The sequence below is a fragment of the Aspergillus eucalypticola genome (genome assembly GCF_003184535.1).
Source record: "Aspergillus eucalypticola CBS 122712 chromosome Unknown BO83scaffold_31, whole genome shotgun sequence".
Classification (NCBI taxonomy): Eukaryota; Fungi; Ascomycota; class Eurotiomycetes; order Eurotiales; family Aspergillaceae; genus Aspergillus; species Aspergillus eucalypticola.
In genome coordinates this window covers 358,028-375,349 of record NW_020290305.1, presented here as the reverse complement: position 1 = coordinate 375,349, position 17,322 = coordinate 358,028, and the positions used below count along the sequence as shown (strand labels likewise).

The 17,322-nt window shown below is 52.0% G+C and overlaps 8 protein-coding genes and 1 non-coding gene across 9 annotated transcripts; 4 read left to right on the top strand and 5 right to left on the bottom strand.

Annotated features, from left to right (window-relative positions):
• Positions 1-173: 173 nt before the first annotated feature.
• On the bottom strand, positions 174-1,552 carry lcp5 (small subunit rRNA maturation protein LCP5). The gene has a single exon (XM_025532135.1). The coding sequence runs from the start codon at positions 1,530-1,532 to the stop codon at positions 363-365; it is 1,170 nt and encodes a 389-aa protein (XP_025383919.1). The 5' UTR covers positions 1,533-1,552; the 3' UTR covers positions 174-362.
• Positions 1,553-1,709: 157 nt separating this feature from the next.
• BO83DRAFT_382029 (transmembrane 9 family protein) lies at positions 1,710-4,500 on the top strand. Its single transcript, XM_025532134.1, has 5 exons — positions 1,710-1,847; positions 1,939-3,054; positions 3,105-3,442; positions 3,491-3,926; positions 3,981-4,500. Exons 2-5 carry the CDS (start codon positions 1,950-1,952, stop codon positions 4,046-4,048), a joined length of 1,947 nt encoding a protein of 648 aa, XP_025383918.1. The 5' UTR covers positions 1,710-1,847; positions 1,939-1,949; the 3' UTR covers positions 4,049-4,500.
• Positions 4,501-4,900: 400 nt separating this feature from the next.
• BO83DRAFT_142369 (EF-hand domain-containing protein) lies at positions 4,901-6,157 on the top strand. The gene is made up of 4 exons (XM_025526178.1): positions 4,901-5,050; positions 5,326-5,411; positions 5,511-5,806; positions 5,887-6,157. Exons 1-4 carry the CDS (start codon positions 5,040-5,042, stop codon positions 6,064-6,066), a joined length of 573 nt encoding a protein of 190 aa, XP_025383917.1. The 5' UTR covers positions 4,901-5,039; the 3' UTR covers positions 6,067-6,157.
• Positions 6,158-8,023: 1,866 nt separating this feature from the next.
• BO83DRAFT_420508 (uncharacterized protein) lies at positions 8,024-10,452 on the top strand. Its single transcript, XM_025534938.1, has 2 exons — positions 8,024-8,373; positions 8,753-10,452. Exons 1-2 carry the CDS (start codon positions 8,323-8,325, stop codon positions 10,208-10,210), a joined length of 1,509 nt encoding a protein of 502 aa, XP_025383916.1. The 5' UTR covers positions 8,024-8,322; the 3' UTR covers positions 10,211-10,452.
• A 198-nt stretch (positions 10,453-10,650) lies between these two features.
• BO83DRAFT_369420 (putative AMP-binding enzyme) lies at positions 10,651-12,740 on the bottom strand (the record flags this gene model as incomplete). Its single annotated transcript, XM_025529863.1, has 4 exons — positions 12,162-12,740; positions 11,842-12,106; positions 11,649-11,785; positions 10,651-11,586 (listed from the first exon to the last, which is right to left on the bottom strand). Exons 1-4 carry the CDS (start codon positions 12,480-12,482, stop codon positions 10,651-10,653), a joined length of 1,659 nt encoding a protein of 552 aa, XP_025383915.1. The 5' UTR covers positions 12,483-12,740.
• Positions 12,741-12,844: 104 nt separating this feature from the next.
• BO83DRAFT_369418 (kinase domain-containing protein) lies at positions 12,845-14,656 on the top strand. The gene is made up of 5 exons (XM_025529862.1): positions 12,845-13,187; positions 13,242-13,585; positions 13,653-13,966; positions 14,024-14,264; positions 14,346-14,656. The coding sequence occupies exons 1-5, from the start codon at positions 12,937-12,939 to the stop codon at positions 14,555-14,557; spliced, it is 1,362 nt and encodes a 453-aa protein (XP_025383914.1). The 5' UTR covers positions 12,845-12,936; the 3' UTR covers positions 14,558-14,656.
• A 17-nt stretch (positions 14,657-14,673) lies between these two features.
• On the bottom strand, positions 14,674-15,258 carry BO83DRAFT_142357 (uncharacterized protein). The gene is made up of 3 exons (XM_025526177.1): positions 15,214-15,258; positions 14,884-15,152; positions 14,674-14,832 (listed from the first exon to the last, which is right to left on the bottom strand). Exons 2-3 carry the CDS (start codon positions 15,071-15,073, stop codon positions 14,780-14,782), a joined length of 243 nt encoding a protein of 80 aa, XP_025383913.1. The 5' UTR covers positions 15,074-15,152; positions 15,214-15,258; the 3' UTR covers positions 14,674-14,779.
• BO83DRAFT_t234 lies at positions 15,044-15,177 on the bottom strand. The gene has a single exon. It is a non-coding gene; the product is annotated as a tRNA-Leu (tRNA).
• A 20-nt stretch (positions 15,259-15,278) lies between the features above and the next one.
• Positions 15,279-16,771, bottom strand: BO83DRAFT_369414 (UDP-Glycosyltransferase/glycogen phosphorylase; the record flags this gene model as incomplete). The annotated part of the gene is made up of 2 exons (XM_025529861.1): positions 15,279-15,555; positions 15,613-16,771. 2 exons carry the CDS (start codon positions 16,769-16,771, stop codon positions 15,344-15,346), a joined length of 1,371 nt encoding a protein of 456 aa, XP_025383912.1. The 3' UTR covers positions 15,279-15,343.
• Between the last annotated feature and the right edge of the window lie 551 nt (positions 16,772-17,322).

The window sequence follows — 17,322 nt, the reverse complement described above, 5'->3', positions numbered from 1 at the left end:
TATTTAGCTGAGTTGGGATGATGTCATGGATGCGGGCGTCGCAAAGGCCGGATGCGACGGGTTGATTTTCTGGTTTCAAGATCGGCCAACCAGCGAGATGTGCCTGGTGCCTGTTGGTAAGGTTCTGCTCCTACAACAGATAAATAATTGCATCACTGCGAAAAGATGTGATAGTGAAATTAACTTTTCTGGTATCGCAAATCACTCTGGCTATCAAAGCATCCAGTGCAGACGGGCTACTTTATGCTCAGCGATCAGCCCAGGTTGCTCATGTCCAAACAATCCAGTGTGTATAGAGCGCTTAGAAGAAAGGAATATAAATGATGCATCGTAAAAGTGAGGAAAGTATGTATACAAGTCGATCACCGCTTCCAGCTGTCCACCTTCTTGCGCCGCTTCTCGAAGATCTGGCCCACTCCCATCCCATCGTCGCGCTGTCCATCTTCATTCTTGCGCTTCCGACTCCGATCCAGCGCTGAGCCGCTTCCCTGGGCTCTCCGAGTGAGCTTCGTGATCCGGTCTGCTCCCTCAGTAAGACCACGCCATTCCTCCCCACCAAAGGTGCCCCGCGGGCCCTCGGCACGCAGACGTTTGGCCCGATCCTTCTTGCTCTCCTTCGCCAGACGCACGAAGTTGGTTTCTTCGTATCTCGTCCGCTCAGCCTCACGCTCGCGATCCTTCTTAGACTTCGTCTGTCGTCCACCGCGTACGATCGTACTTCCGATACTGGGCTCGGCCATAGGTGCGGATGACATCTCGGCGCTAACGAACTCATCGATGACATTAGACCGGCGTTGCGGGCGCTCCCTGCGCTCCCGGGTTTCGGTAGTCGGTAGGGCTGTGGGCATAATACGAGGTGGTCGGTAGATGCCGTCGCTTGTAGCTCTCGCGGCCGCCTTATCCTGCTTGGCCTCAGGCTCGACCTTCTTGGAGAAGGCAGAGACGTTAGGCCGGAATGCCATCTCATCTATATCCTCCTCCTCCTCATCCTCATCCTCCTCGTCCTCCTCACTGTCTCCCTCGCTGTCGCTGCTACCTTCGTCGGAGCCAGACTCCTCGTCGCGAGCGGACTTCTTAGCCTTCTTGCTCTTCTTCGGGGCTGTGGCTCCGCGCTCAGCCCGCTCCGCATCCTCAGCGGCCTTGATAACCTTGTCGACCTGGTATTTCAGCCGTCCTTCCAAAGGTCGGACACCGCGATCCAGATAGACACGTAGTTCAACGAGTTTCTTCACAATATCGTCCGGGAGCGAGTCGTTCTTTTCGGCGTCCTTGTCGGCTGATGACTTCAGACCCCTCAGCTGGAATATTACCAAGAATACGAGGTTCTGCATGTAGGAGAGGAGGAGATCGGACTTGGTGTCAAGTAGCGAGATGCCATCTTGCGGCGGTTCGATCGACACATCTGAGGGCGCATCCCGCTTGGTCTTTGGGAGCGATGATCCGGTGCTGTTGAGACACGTGGTGAGAGTCTCAAGCAGGGCTGAGATATTCTGCGAGCCAGAAGGCTCGGACTGGGATACGGCCGCCGCCATTGTGTGCTGTGCTGTCTCTGTCTGTCTGTTGAGTTGTCCGTCGCCGAGATTGAGAGGGAAATTTTTAGAGACCGCTTATCGGCACGTGTCGATAGGCATCGGCTTAGTCAGACATACGAAGTTCACGTGCGCCCAAGTGCGCGAGCTGGCCTCAATGCATCCGGGCAAGGCGTTCTTCTCTCAGCGAAGAGCCCGGTTTCGGTTCAATTCCTCGTTAAGAATTCCTGGTCTCCATCTCAAGTAGGTGGTTACTACCCGGACCACCCCCAACCCATGCGAGCTTGAAAATCGCTTGTGGCGTGGAAACTGTAGCCTGTATGTATGCCACTTGAAGCTTGGGTCCAGCCGAACCCCAGGGACATCCGCCAGCGACCGACAAGAACTAACTAATACCGCGCTGGAATAGAGATACCCACCATGTGGTTCAACAAACGATCTTCGTCCATCGCCGCCCTCCTCCTCACTGCCCCTTCATTGTCCGCCGCTTTCTATCTTCCCGGAGTTGCGCCTACATCCTACGATGAAGGTCAATCGGTACCACTCTATGTCAACCATCTTACGCCCGGCCTAGCGCAGCAGGATGAACAGCTCCATTCCGTCTTCTCCTATGACTACTACCACCCGGCCTTCCATTTCTGTGCTCCCCCAGAAGGTCCCAAGGATGTTCGAGAGTCGCTGGGAAGCATCCTGTTCGGAGACCGTATCCAGACGTCGCCGTTCGAGCTGCACATGGGCAAGAACGAGACCTGCAAGGCTGTCTGCGGCCCGGCCTCGTTTGATGCCCGCAGCGCCAAGTTCGTCAACCGCCGAATTCAACAAGGATACAACATCAACTGGCTGGTAGATGGGCTTCCTGGGGCGCAGATTAACATGGAGGCCGTGACGCAGACCAAGTTTTACAGCCCCGGGTTCGCTCTGGGATCGATCAACGACGAGGGACAGCCGGTCTTGAACAACCACTTCGAAATCCTCATCGAGTATCACCGTGTCGGCTATGGAAACCAGGACAAGTACCGTGTTGTTGGCGTGCTCGTGCAGCCGGAGTCCCGGCGCAACTCCATGGTCTCGGAGGATGGTACCGCCCAGTGCGATGGCGATGGTGTCGGCATCACCTTGAACGAGGAGGGCGAGACTGCGGTCACATGGACTTACAGTGTGTACTGGCGTGAGTCGCCCACCGCATGGGCCACTCGTTGGGACAAATACCTTCATGTCTACGACCCGAAGATTCATTGGTTCTCCTTGATCAACTCGGCTGTGTTCGTGGTCTTCCTGGTCGCGATGGTGAGCATGATCTTGGTTAGGGCTCTGAAGAAGGACATTGCCCGGTACAACCGTCTAGACATGATCAATCTAGACGACTTCGACAGCACGTCCGCGGCGGTGGAAGACGGTATCCAGGAGGATTCCGGATGGAAGTTGGTGCACGGAGACGTGTTCCGGTGCCCCAAGTCCCCGCTGCTTCTGAGTGTGCTTGTCGGTAACGGAGCTCAGCTTTTCATGATGACGGGCGTGACTGTTGGTAGGTACATCCTTTGCAAATCAGACAGTTCTTTTTGCTAATGGCTATAGTTTTCGCACTCTTTGGTCTGCTCTCACCCGCGAACCGTGGCTTCCTGGCCACTGCAATTCTTCTGATCTATACGCTTTTCGGCTTCATTGGCGGCTACGTATCGGCCCGAGTCTACAAATCGCTGGGCGGCGATGCCTGGAAACGCAACATTATCATGACCCCAGTGCTGGTTCCCGCGCTCATCTTTGGCATGTTCTTCCTTCTGAACCTGTTCGTTTGGGCCAAGGGATCGAGTGGTGCCGTGCCCTTTGGCACTATGCTTGCCCTGGTCCTGATCTGGTTCGTGATCAGCGTGCCGCTAAGTGTTGCGGGAAGCTGGCTGGGATTCAAGCAACGTGTAAGTCGCCTACTCCGCATCTCCACGACGGTTGCTAATTGCTTGTAGGCTATTGAAGGTCCCACCAAGACCAACCAGATCCCCCGCCAGGTCCCTCCGATGACGGGTACGCTGCGTACTGTTCCCTCTCTGCTGTTGACCGGTATCCTCCCCTTCGGAGCGATCTTTGTGGAGCTCTACTTTATTATGACCTCGCTGTGGACGAACAAGATCTACTACATGTTTGGCTTCCTGTTCCTCTGCTACGGGTTGATGGTTATCACATCTGCTGCCACGACCGTGCTTCTGGTGTACTTCTTGCTGTGCGCCGAAAATTACCGGTGGCACTGGCGGGCGTTTGCCGGCGCGGGAATGACCGGCGGGTACGTCTTCTTGAACGCAATTCTGTTCTGGATCACCCGGGTCAGCTTCGGTGGTTTCACCGGCGCGGTGTTGTATGTCGGCTACTCCGCTCTCCTCGGATTTATTGTCTTCATCTTGACTGGTAAGGACCCTTGCGAGCTTCCCGAAAGACTCACTCCACTGACCCTGTGACTAGGATCCATCGGATTTTTCGCCAGCTGGGCGTTCGTGCAGCGTATCTACGGCTCCATCAAAGTCGATTAAGCCGTTACAAAATTCTGACATGAGCGATCGCTCGTCGCGGCGCGGCCCGCCCCCGGAGTCGTAGAATTGCCGAAATCTCCTCCGGTGCAGTCGCAGGAGGGAAATCCGCACCGACTCAGCACGCGCGGTGACCGCAAGGACGCTTCACGCAACTGTGCTTTTTCGATATATACATCGTAAAATTCGCTTTGATGCGTTCTGGATGGTGCTGGGCTAGGATATCCCCTGTATAGCTGTGTTTGAAATTCGCATCTGTTGGTTTTGGTTCTTTGCTTCACTCGCGCTTGTAATGGTTATGATGTGTACATAGAGAAGTCGGAAAGACTGGACGCGGGTGTTCGGCAGGCGACGCCCGTTGGCAGGATTAGAAATGAGGGACGCGCACGATTGAATGTACGATACGGGCCGTGCATAGTACGGATGCAGAAATAAGATGTGAAAGTAGATCGGAGCAGATAGCCTCGACCGCTCTAGGCCGACGTAGAAGAAGGTAGAAGAAGCAGGGGGACGGGAAGGCGGAGGGGAACAATTGGTGGATGAGCGAGTAGGAGCCGTGGATCTCAAACCGCTTACGCTTCAAACCTCGTCACAAAGTGAAGCCGCCAAGCCGCCGTGTTCTGGACCCGCGGCTCTTCCAGCATCCCCGACTCTTTCTCCTGCCATCGCCACGAAGCCTTTCTTTCCTCTCCGTTTTCCGCTGTCTCAGCTTTTGATCTGCACTTTCTCCCTCTGACCTAGCATTCAACAATACCTACCTACTTTGTCAGCCGTGCTGGTTCAATCCGATCGACCGCCCTTTCTTCTGCCCCTCGGCCAAGCAGCGCACGCTCTTATCAATCCAACCCAAACTTTCCTCTACCCCGCGCCTTCCGAGAGACCCCGTTTCATCGCGTATTCTCACCGTGATACATCGATCCTAGCGAATTTTTTCCTCTTTACAAAGACATTCTACATTCGAGCCGAGCGCTTGGAGCGTGTGTGTGATCTGAAGATGGGCAAGTCGTAAGTGCTGCGCTTTTCCGATCGCTCCGCATGGGTCTGGCCAGGAACAACAAGGGAACCCCCTCGGGCAGGACAACGGACACCCATGGATGGTCGCACTCTAGCAACAATGACTGCGCTGCGGAGTAATACAGATCCTGATGGAAGTTGTCTGATGCTTGTCCATCTTTCCTCTCTGGCACCCTACTTTTATCCCCTTAGAATTACCCCTGCTACCCCGGACGTCGTGTGCCCCGCTTGTCCGCATCAAACTAATTTATTCACCGGTCTTTCAGACAGTCGAAGTTGTCCCCCTCCCAGCTGGAAGAACTTCAAAAGGCCACGCATTTCGACAAGAAGGAACTTCAACAATGGTATAAAGGTGTGTGACAGATATATCATGCGTTTGCGACCGGTTTCCTCCGGCGATATTTCCTTTCCTTGGTGTAGAAACAACCGCTGACGAATCGCTGCGGGGCAGGATTCTTGAAGGACTGTCCGTCGGGGACACTCACCAAGGAGGAATTCCAGAAAATATACCGGCAGTTTTTCCCTTTTGGCGACCCGTCGTCATTCGCAAATTATGTGTTTCGCGTGTTCGACTCGGATAACAGCGGCATGATCGATTTCAAAGAGTTTATCTGCGCCTTGTCGGTCACGTCGCGCGGCAAGATGGAGGACAAGCTGGACTGGGCCTTCCAATTGTATGACATCGATGGTGATGGTAAGATCACGTATGACGAAATGTTGGCGATCGTAGAGGCAATCTACAAGATGGTAAGTGCTGCGCGCCTAGTCGCCGTTCCATATTTTGGCCCCCACGCCGGCTGACCCCCCCTTCTTTCTCTGCACCATAGGTGGGCTCGATGGTCAAATTGCCCGAAGACGAGGACACACCGGAGAAACGGGTGCGCAAGATCTTCCGCATGATGGACAAGGATGAGAACGGCAGTCTCGACATGGAGGAGTTCAAGGAGGGCAGCAAGCGGGACGAGACCATTGTCAGCGCGCTGTCGTTGTACGATGGGCTGGTGTAGGGATAGAGTTCGGCCAACGACTACAACAACACTATCACTTGCTGCTGTCTAGTTGGGCGGGCCGGTCGCATTATGCCCATGGTTGCTTCTGCACTTCCTTGATACGTCTTGGATGGTGAAACTCTCCTCCTGGTGAATTGGCGCTAACTGTTGACATGCTTTATCTGTTTTCGCTTCCTTTTCATCCATATTTGTGACTTGGCTGCTGCTTGTTTTCTTTTTTTGTTGTTTGCTCATTCTTCAGGATTCCCATTACTGCTCGTATTGACTTGATAAATGCGCCCAAGCTTGGAATCCACCGCCACGCCTTGGCATTAACGAAATGCCGGTAGTTGGTCGGCTGCTTATGGCGGCATCCGGTTGATCGTCCGTCTACATTTCTACTTCTTGCTGGAGCCGGAACTATGGCCGTTAGTGACCACCCGGGTATGTACAGACGGGTAAGAGGGTGATCAATTCCCGGCCGATGAAAATAGTTATGAATGCTTTGTATGTACATAGTCGTTTAGCTGTTATTTTGATTATTTTCTGGCAGGTTGTTTTTGTAGCGGCGTTACTACCTCGCATGTGTCAACACTACTATTGCAGTGACTATAGACAGATACAGACAGCTCATCCATCGAATAGCGGTTTGCGTTGGACCAGAATTTGTGACTGATTGAGTATGCTCATTCAAAGGATTACACATCGCATCTTCTTTACCAATACCTTCCAGCAACTAGTACTAAGTAGCGAGTAACTACTCACTAACTAAAAGCATCCACATCACCCGGGATTTGATTCGGTGATACATAGTACTAGTAGGCAGCCAGCAACCAACCAAAAACAAACAAGCAATATACTAAATATATCCTTTTAACCTTCAAATAAGTAAATATACTAGTTTCCTCATTTTAATTTTTTTTTGAAATACAAAGGCCGGACTCATCCCGAGAACCGGGATCTGTCCCCCATTAGTGAGTATTAATTTGCTTTTTCTCTCTTTTCCCCTTTCCCTTATCATCCAGTGACGAATGATGGATTCTTCATCTGCACGATCATCACGCATCACGGACCGGATGGACTACATTGGGCACCGTGCATGATGCTCTATCTTTTCTTGTCTTTTTTTATTTTTTATTTCTTTCCTTTTCTCTCTTACCATACATACATCTGTGTCATGATGATCATCCCACATAAATAAGTATAGTTAGTAGGATGGTTCTATTGTTCCTGCGAGTTATTAGTACTAGTACTAACTTCCTGGTTCTAGTATCCGCCAATTATAAAGACGGTCAGGAACGGGTGTGCTTTTCCGATTTTAACCGGGCAGGGATCTAGACGTGGATGGAATTTCAACAGAGTTTTTTGAATTATTCCTTGTGTGCGGTCGGGAGGGGGAAGTTTATTGCTAGTATGCGGGTTTTGCTTTGCTTGCTTTGTATAAGGTTTGAGTATTGTGTGGGTTTGGATGGATGGCACATGGGAGGGTTCGTGTGGGGGATAATCGGAGAATCTTCTTCTTCTTTGTGATGGATGGATGGATGGATGGATGGATGGATGTTTTGCAGGTTGTGAGTAGTAGTAGCAGTAGTAGTAGTAGCTGTTGAGTAACACCAGTATAATCCTCCTCCTTGGGACAAGTAGCAGTCAGTGAGAAAGAAAGAGAAAGAAAAAAGAGACAGGATGAGATGATGGATCGCCTCCCGGTGTCGATCCGGACATGCAGCGGGCCAATCAGTTAGAATCACCCGGCCAAACTCGAGGCCATCCGTCAATCCTTGGAGTTTCTTGGGAATAATCCTGGAGAGAGTTGAAGGCCGTCCCTCTGGTCCATGATTTCCTCGCAACCAATTGAGTCCAGACTCTTTCGCCCAGCCCTGCCGATGCGTGCTCCACCTCCAAATCCACCATCCATCCATCCATTCCATTCATTCATCGCCATCCTTCCCTTCTTCTCCTCCTCCTCCTCCCAATTATTGCCTTCTCCCCGTTCCTTTCTCCCCTTCTCTCTTTCTCTCTCACACAACCCCTCGCTTTCTCTCGCTCATACACTCCCCTCTCATTCTCACACTACTCTCACTCGTATTCGACTCATCTTCTCTCTTTTCTCCCTCCACTTGCCTCCTTTCATCCCCCCCCTCCTTTTTCTCACGTCGCTCGATCTCCCTCACTCCCTTCCCCGCGCGCACCCCCTGCGTCCTTGCCTCACATTTTCTCCATGCCTTGGCTGCCAGATCGCACCGGTCTGGCTGGGGCTGTTGATCTATCTTCAGCATGGTCCGAGTGCCACGCGGTTGTCGGGCCTGCGCTGACGCCCATCTTCAGGTGCGTGTGTGAGTGATACGAATCATAATCGAATCACTGATGGTTCCGTGTTGGTCGTTGGCTTCATTCATTGTTTACTGTCCTCCCCCAAGCATCGGGCCGCCCGTCCTGGCGTCTACTAGTCGCCATTCCTCTCCTTGTGCTCGACCCCTGAACCCTGTGTTGCACAGATGTTGGCTGCTACTTCTTTGTCTGTTGCTGCATGCTTTGCCCCCCCCCTAATTCTGCCCAGATGTCAACTGCCGACATTCCTTTTTGGACCACACGGTACCCACCAGGCTTCTGCTGTTGCTGCATTTAATTCTCCGGGTGTCCGCCCCTGTGTGTGTGTGTGTGTTTGAGGTCAGGTTCTAACCGTCAGCATTGGCTCTCTTTTTAGTGTGACGGCAAATCTCCCTGTAACCACTGCAAAACTCGCACTGTGCCTTGTCTAAGTCAGACCCGAACCTTCAAATTCCGCAACGAAGTACCTGCACTCCAACAACGTTATCGCACTTCAATCTCACCGACCACTTCCACTACCTCTTCTACTTCCACCTCCACCGCGTCGTCGCAACTTGTCCCCCGCCCGCCCCGCGAGAGGGACCCGCCGTCTCCAGGTTCGGCCCGCGGGCGCGACGTGCGATTCGCCCCGCTGCCGCTGTCAATGGACGAATCCGTCTCGCCGTCTCTGACCGTCACTGCGGTCTCCGCGCAACAAACCCAGATCTTCACCAATTACGTTCTCACTGCCTTCCCTTGCTTCTTCAAATGCACCGAAACTCGCGTGCCCGTCAATTGGGTCGAATATGTCGACCGTCGACGTGGCGCCATGAACTCATGCTTCGACTGGGCCATCCGGGCCTGCACCTTGTCTTATACCGCCTCCCTCTACGATATCCCTGAACTCAATGAAGTCGCGCGCTCCTTTTACACCCGCTCTCTCGGCGGTCTCGCCGGCCTTCTTGCCGACGAGTCGACCGCCAAATCCGACGAAGCCCTCTCCACTGCAATCGTGCTCGCCGTGTTCGAAAAGCACCACTGCACCGGCCCAGAGGCGTGGATCCACCACGCCCATGGCATCCGCGCACTGCTGAAACTCCGTGGCCCAAAGGCCCATCTCTATGGCTTCGGTCGTGCCATGTACATCGTCTACCGACCGATCCTTGTCTCCGCTGCCCTCATTGAGGGCGAAGCCTGCTTTCTCGAGGAGCCTGAATGGCAATGCCTCAACGAGCAGATCTCCGACGATAATGCCAAGCTGCCCGATTCGTCATTGTATACGGACGTCGTCGACCGGGGCCTGCGCGAAATAATAAAGATCCCCGGTTACGTCAAACGCGTCCGCGATCTACTCTCCCTGCCCTTGACCAAACGGGCCAAGCTCGAACCCCCCTTGCTGCAAAGCGTACAAGCTACCCGCGCTGCCCTGCGCGGTATCCACACCGAGTTCGGCGTGTCCATCTCCATGCTCCGTGCCGGCCACAGTAAGCCGCGCGGGTTCATCGGACCACTGCCGCAATTCTTCTTCGAGGGATATTCGGCGCATGTCACGCGGGGCGTGCACGCCGGACTCACAATCTTGAATTACCTCGTCATCATGCTGGACCCCAGCCAGCGTGAAACCCTACAAAAAGAAGCTCGTCTGCTATCCAACCCGCCATCTCCGGAAAGTGTGGTCAGTCCGGCGTCGGAGTACAGCTCTCCGCAGACCCCGTCTAGCTCGCCGGGGCATCCCCAGCTCGTTGTGGAGTCGCTCATCACTCCGGACTATAAGCAGGGTCCGACGACGGACTGGATGGATCAGTTGACGTCGTCGATGGGAATGGACGGCGTGCGGGTGCGTATTGTTGATTGATTTGAGGATTAGTTTATGTATAGCGCGTTTGGAGTTGTGAATTGTTTGTCTTGGCGTGCTTGTAATGAAGTTTTGGGATGGCTTGGTTGACGGATATCTAGATACCCATTGATTTGTTTGGCGAAGATGGGACATGATTCTCCTGGATTGAATTGATGTGTATATGCGAAAAAAAAAGTAACGGTTTGGTCTATTGTAATAAACGAATGGTGGATTGCATGGGCCAGATTTTGAGGAGTTGGGTGTATATAATCGAAAAATACTAGGAATATCAAATTCCCGCACAGTTGCAATCTATATTTACAGTTGTAGATCTATATTAGCGGAGAACAAACCCGCCTACCATGATCAAAACAACGCAACCACCCACCCACATGGCTCTCAATTACCTTCGGATTCTGAACATCCATCCCCTAGTACTAATCTACTAATAAGTAATACTACGCACAAACCTCCCCAATCTCCCCCTCATACAACTCCAACGTCCTCCATCGCGCGACACTGCCCTTCCCCGTCAACACAAACGGCTTCTCCCTGCTCGCTACAACTACCCTCTCCGTCCCCAACCGTACACACTCATGACACCGTCCATTAACCTTTTCAATATACGGCCTCAATGACTCCACATACTCCCTCCTCTTCCCTTCATCCTCTACATCCACCCCCTCCACAGCCTCAACCACCAACACCGGTCTATCCCTTCCATGTCCCCCAACCAACGCATTCTTGACCTCCGGATGCGCTACAATCTCCTGCTCCAACAGCGCAGCATTAACCCCGTCCCCGTGCGATAAATACACGTAGTCATCGACCCGTCCGATAATCTTCCATAGTCCCTTGTGGATCGGGTGCTCTTGCCATAGATCCTTCGTTTCGAAGCGTGTGAGGTCCGGGTACAGTTTGAATATGGGTTGGAGGGCGCAGGTAGGGGAGCGGATGAAGACTAGTTCGTGTAGTTGGGATTCGGTGGTTGAGTCGTGGCCGCGAGGTTCGAATACTACCCCTGTGTGCTGCTTGTTGAAGGTTAGGTAGTCCCATGCGTCGCTCTGGTATGGGTGCAGTTCTGTGAAGTACCCGCCGGATTCGGTGCTGCCGACTCCGGGGATTACGGGGACGTGGGGGAGTAGGAGGGAGGCGGTTTTGCGAGATAAGGGGGCGCCGGCGTAGTGGATGTATTGGAGGGAGCGGAGGGCGGAGAGGCCCTCTGGGGTGAGGGCTAGGGCGTCGATTAGGGCCGGGGGGAACATTGCCGTGGTGATGTTGCCGTGCTTGAGGAGGGAGATTATGGTGGAGGGGGTCGGTGGGGTTGGTGGGCCGATTACGGCCGTCATGTGGATGAAGGTTGTCATGGAGAGGGAGAGGGCCATGCCTACGAACTGGTTGGGGTTTAAGTTAGGGGTTGGGGTGGATTGGGGGTATGGAGAGGGGAAGGGCGTACGTGGAGGGATGGGAGTGGGGTGTAGCAGCGGCGCTGGGCGTAGTGGTGGATTTGGGTCTCGCCGATGTCTGGGAGTGAGGCGACAATGTCGGCTCCGGCCATCATTTCGTGCGTGTAGGTTACTGGTTTGGGGTTTCCTGGGATAGTTTGTATATTTTATTGATTGTGGGTGAGAAGAGGGGGAAGGGGTTACCTGTTGTGCCTGATGTGTGGAATACTAGCCATGGATCTGCTCTACCTTCCTCGTATGTCTTGCTGTAGTTGATTGGCTCTGCTTCTGCTTCTTGCATGAAGGCTTCGATGCCTGGCACGGTGATTGTCTGGACATGTGGAGCTGCTTTTAGGATCTCTGCAACCGGCGCTTCCATTGACGACGGTCTCAAGTAGACTGTGCATCCTTTCTTCTCCAGGATGTGCAGCTGCGCTTCGGCTGTGACTAGCGGCGAGGGAAGGACCATCTACTAAGTGTTCAGAATGGAATCCTTCGAATATCCGAGGCAGGATCATACGTACCACCTTCTGCACCTTCGCCGCTGCCACCGCCAGGATCTGGTACCGAAGATCCTTAGGTCCAGCATAGGCGAAACATTGGAATGGCTCAGACGTCGGAGGCAGGTTCTGCTTCAACCAGTGTGCTGCATGGTTGGCGGCGTTGTTCAGCTCCTTGAAGCTGATATCGCGAAATCCCTGTGACAGGTCCTGATCATTGAACGGTACGGAGACCCATGGTGGGGTGTTGTTTGCTTTGGCTCTGGCCTCGATGACCGAAGCGAGAATGCGTTGGCCGTGCTCGACTCCAGGGAGAGGGAACGGGGATTGGAAAGAAGATGCCATTGCGTATGTGCTGTTATTAGCGCTTGGTGAGATACTGTTAAATGAGAGAAGAATTGGCAGCCTGATGGAGAAGTGACTGCGCTATATATTCCTCTGAGCACCCCGCAGCCTTATGGAATGAATGAAGCTCCGCTAGCAGGTGTTAGTACTTGCACTCAGACATCTAGTAAGCACTAAGGCACGCCCCGTCTCTATTAGCATGTCAGCCTAGACAAAAAAAGCTGAGACTCCGTCAGGTCTGTCCAATATTTATCCGTGTCACCGTCATCAATTTGAACGAAATGAGCGTGAAAAAGAGGGAGTCAGACTGAATTCATTGTATGACAGGCTTATCTAAGCTATGCAGGGATGCGGGTTGACAGGTCCTTCTTTCAGCTTTCTCACTCCATCCAGCGCAACCTTGCATGCAACTCCCCTCGCGATCTACTTCCACTACTGTAAGTGTAAGTAGAACATGGCTAAGCGACTCGCCCAATCACTTCGTGCCTGGTCAGCATTAGGGCACAAGTCCCGCACTTCGTTCCATGGCACCGGCCTGGAGCTTCCTCCCCAACCCAAGATCGAAGAGGAGAAGGTTCCAGGCTTCAAGCCCAGTGCCTATTTTCCCGTTAAACCAGGATACATTTTCAATGATCGATATGAAGCTCTGACAAAGCTTGGCTGGGGAACGAGCTCCACTGTCTGGCTTGTCCGCGATCTCCAACAGTATGCCGCCAACCCCTTCTCATCTCCACAGCGCTAATGCCCGGTCCGTACTAGATGGAAATGGCTACCAGAACGCTACCTGACATTGAAAATCGGCACCTGCAACTACGCAGAAGGCCACGAAAGTCATGAACTCAATATGGAAAAGTGCATCCGCGACGCCAATCCCAACCATCTAGGCCACTCTATTCTGAGAACCTTCATTGATTCTTTCGAAGAGAAAAGCCCCAATGGGACACACATCTGTCTGGCCTACGAGCCACTGCGAGAGCCCTTGACACTTCTACAAGGCCGGTTCATCAATGACACATTTCCTCTTAACATTTTCAAAGCCTACATGAAGTTCCTCCTTATAGGACTCGACTACTTGCACTCCGAATGCAAGATCATCCATACCGGCTAGTACCACTCACAATCCCTACTACTATATATCCAGCAGCATCCTCATGAGTTACAACTACATAGATATAAAAGCGGCCAACATCCTCATAACAATTGAAGACCCTTCAGTCTTACACAGCTTTGCCCAATCGCAACCATCAAAACCTATGTCCCAAAAGACAATCGGCGACTATACCATTTATCTCTGCCACAACAACTTCGGCCGCCCCAAATCCCTTGACTTCCTTCCAGTTCTCTCTGATTTTGGATCGTCTCAATTCCAACTCGACAACGTCACAAACACCTGGCCAATCCAACCGGATTGCTACCGCGCACCCGAGGTACTCCTCGGCGCGGGCTGGTCATACAGCGCCGACATATGGAACCTAGGAGTAATGGTATCCCACCCACCCGAACAACCGAACTACTACATACTAAGAAGGTATCGGATATAGATGTGGGAACTGATCGAAGACAAAATTCTCTTCTCCAACGCCCGCGACTCAAACCTAAGAGGCACCCCAGCCGCTCATCTCGCGCAGATGATAGCCTTTCTGGGCCCGCCACCCCAGGAAATGATAGCCCGGGAGAAAGAAGGACTCAACCGAACATTCGGTATTGGCTTACGGAATCCAGACGGAAAGCTTTGTAACTCGCCTGCCGAGTGGTTCGATGGGCCTTTCTTTGACGAGAATGGTGAGTTGATACCAACCCTACCTACTTTTTATTGTCCGGTATAGATACTATACTCACAAAACACACCGCCATGGCATACAGGTGAATTCCTACACAAGCACCTCATCCCAGAGAACCAGACTCTCGAAGACACAGTAACCTGTCTCAAGGGTACAGAAAAAGACGAATTTCTGGCTTTCGCTAGGAATATCTTGCAATGGCTGCCCGAAGACCGGAAGACGGCCAAGGAGTTGGCTGAGGATCCGTATTTGAGTGAGATCATGATAACAGTCAAAGGAGTAAGTCGTGAGTGAAGGTATAGGCGTTGTTTTTGTACGATACGTAGTAGATGATACCCCTCTCCGCTCTGCTTGTTTATGTGTAATATATGGTGTATATAGGATTGAAATCTCAGCTCAAGTGTCTATAGTATACTCGAGATTCTGACTCCTGTGAAGCGAATAGCAACGCACAATATTGAAACCGACGATTGATGGTCCTATCCATGTTGGTACTATATACTTAACCTCAAGAATTTAGCAATCAGTGTACCCATGAAACAACTTACTATGTAGTGCCCGAGGTCTCGCTTGTATACATTAGTATAGAATAGTATATTAATTAAACCAAAAGTACATACCTTCCTCACAATCAAAAAGCGAAGCAGTTCTCTTCCATGCCTTCAACAAAACACCAACATAAAACCTCAAACCAAAATCAACAAACACTAGATGCAACAAACCCAGCAGGTGATTAGAAACTAAGAAAAAGAAAAGCAAAAGAGAAGTGAAGAAAAATAATGACAAGAGTGGGATTCGAACCCACGCCATCGAAAGATGATCAGGAAGCTTTTGTTTGTTGTTTTTCAAAACACAAGCTGATTCATTTAGGTGGACCTAAACCTGACGCCTTAGACCAACTCGGCCATCTTGCCTTTATTTTTAGTCGGTGGGTGGCAATTGGTGCTCACTTATTTGTGGAAGATTATTTTTTGGCATTTGCCCAACTATAGTATCATTGGGATAGTATGAATGGCTCGCTTTTCGATAAATTCTTTTTGTTGTGATACGCGTACCCTATCTTGGACTTTGAAATGTGGATTACTTGTCTTCGAGGATACACCGCCGTAGTGAGCTAACACTATCTAGTTCCTCGTTCTCCCGCTGAATTACCACTGAGCGAGCCTTGTATTTAGGGTCACTCAATATCCGTTCCACACTCTCTCGGATGGTCTCAGGGCTGGGAGTATCAGTTCGCAGATTGATTCCGATTCCGGCCCATTCTCCGCGCGTGCATACTTCGCCTTTGTCTTCTATTTATTGTCAGTGATTAGGTGTCTCAAAGAGAGAGGGAGGATGAGGACACTTACGAACTGTCCCGGCTAACACCATGGGCACTCCGTTCATCACGCCATGCATAAAGCTGCCATACCCGCCATTTGTCACGAAGACATCAACGTACGGAAGCACCGCATCATATGAGAGATAATCAATGACTTTGGCGTTGTCGGGTATTTTGTGATTCTCGTCCAATACTGCGCCTTTCACTCCCAGCACGCTGATGACCATGACATCTGACCGGTTGGCGAAGGCTTGCATGGTGGGGATGACTAGGTCCTTGTAATGAGTTTTGATGGTACCCTGGGTAACAAAGACAACTTTCTTCGGGTCTGTCGCACGTCTGTTCGTCTCCAGCTCACACCACCATTCAGGCAAAGGTGTGGACGGGTCGATTTTCTCGCGTGGTGTACCGCCAATAAAACGGACCTTCGGCGAAAGGTCGCTGCGAGGGTACTCCAAGCTTGGGGAACAGGGCTGCAGGAGGATGGTATGGCCCGTGCTCCACAGGTCGAATACCCACTGGTCTACTTTTGTGGTTGCTCCAAGCGATGCATACACGCTATTGGTGTAGTCGACTAGATGATCGCGGACGGGTTTCTCGGCTGCGTACATGGCAGCGTTGCGGGCTCGACCGTCGTCGCTGGAGTCGGGAGGTGAACCGCGGCCGAACGGTGCTGTGTCGACGCTTGAAACGAGCAAGGGTGCGGTGGAGAATGTGAAGGTCTTCGGAAATCGCTCGTAACCTTTGGGTAGGGGTGCGCCGAGAAGGAATGGCCAGGTGCCCATATAGCCGAGCTCTTGGATGAGAATGACCTCGCGGTTGGGGTGCTTTTCGCGGAGACTTTCCAGAACGGTTTGTAGTGACTTCATTCTGGATGCGGTAATGTCAATGAAATATGTTTTCAGGCTCCAGATACCGCGTGCGATGCGGTCGGGAATTGTCTCCACGTATTCTAGGCTCTCCAGCGAGTATAGGTTTTCTATTGGGTAGAAAGTTGCGCCAGTTTTGTGGATGAGACTTTCAAACTCTCGACCACCGATGAAAGAGACGTCGAAGCCTTGTTTGGCAAGTTCGGTGGCGTGTGGGAGCAATGGAAGTGTGTGTCCGACAATTGTCGTGCAAGCAATGACGATAAGTGGCTTAGAGGAGCGATCCTCGGTTGCCGTTGCTTTGGTGTTGATAGTCATGGTTCTGGATTGTGCTCAGAATATACGGTGTCGTAGATCTGCTGGCCTTCCTGAAGCACTATGTGGCTGAAATGGGCTGTTTTCAAGGGTATTGGCGCGGAGATTAATTACAGCGTAGCGGTCTTGGTGTGGAAGTGTCGCATCCTATTGCAAGGGTCTCCTTAAATACTCCTTAAAGAAACCTTCAGCCAGCCGCAATGCCACTAGTGCGTGGATCTGATGTATGTGTTGTCAGAATGCACGATCGAACTCTCACATCTCGTCTGGTGTGGGGTGTATCGACCAATAAGCACTGTCAGCCTAAGGTTTGGATGGCAAGGCGAAGCATTGAATCCCGTGTAGGAGGTATGTGCGCCCCCAAACGAGTGAACAGGAAGCTGTCAGTTTGTGAGCAGGTGGTCTCTCTCGTCTAAGCACATTCCCCATGAGCGGCGCATGCGCACAGGTTCATTGGGCTGCTGAATCCTGTATCAAGGATGGACATGTTGTTGACATTCCTGTAAACGAACCGACATGCACATGGACGGGCAAGGTGATAAGCTTTGGATGGC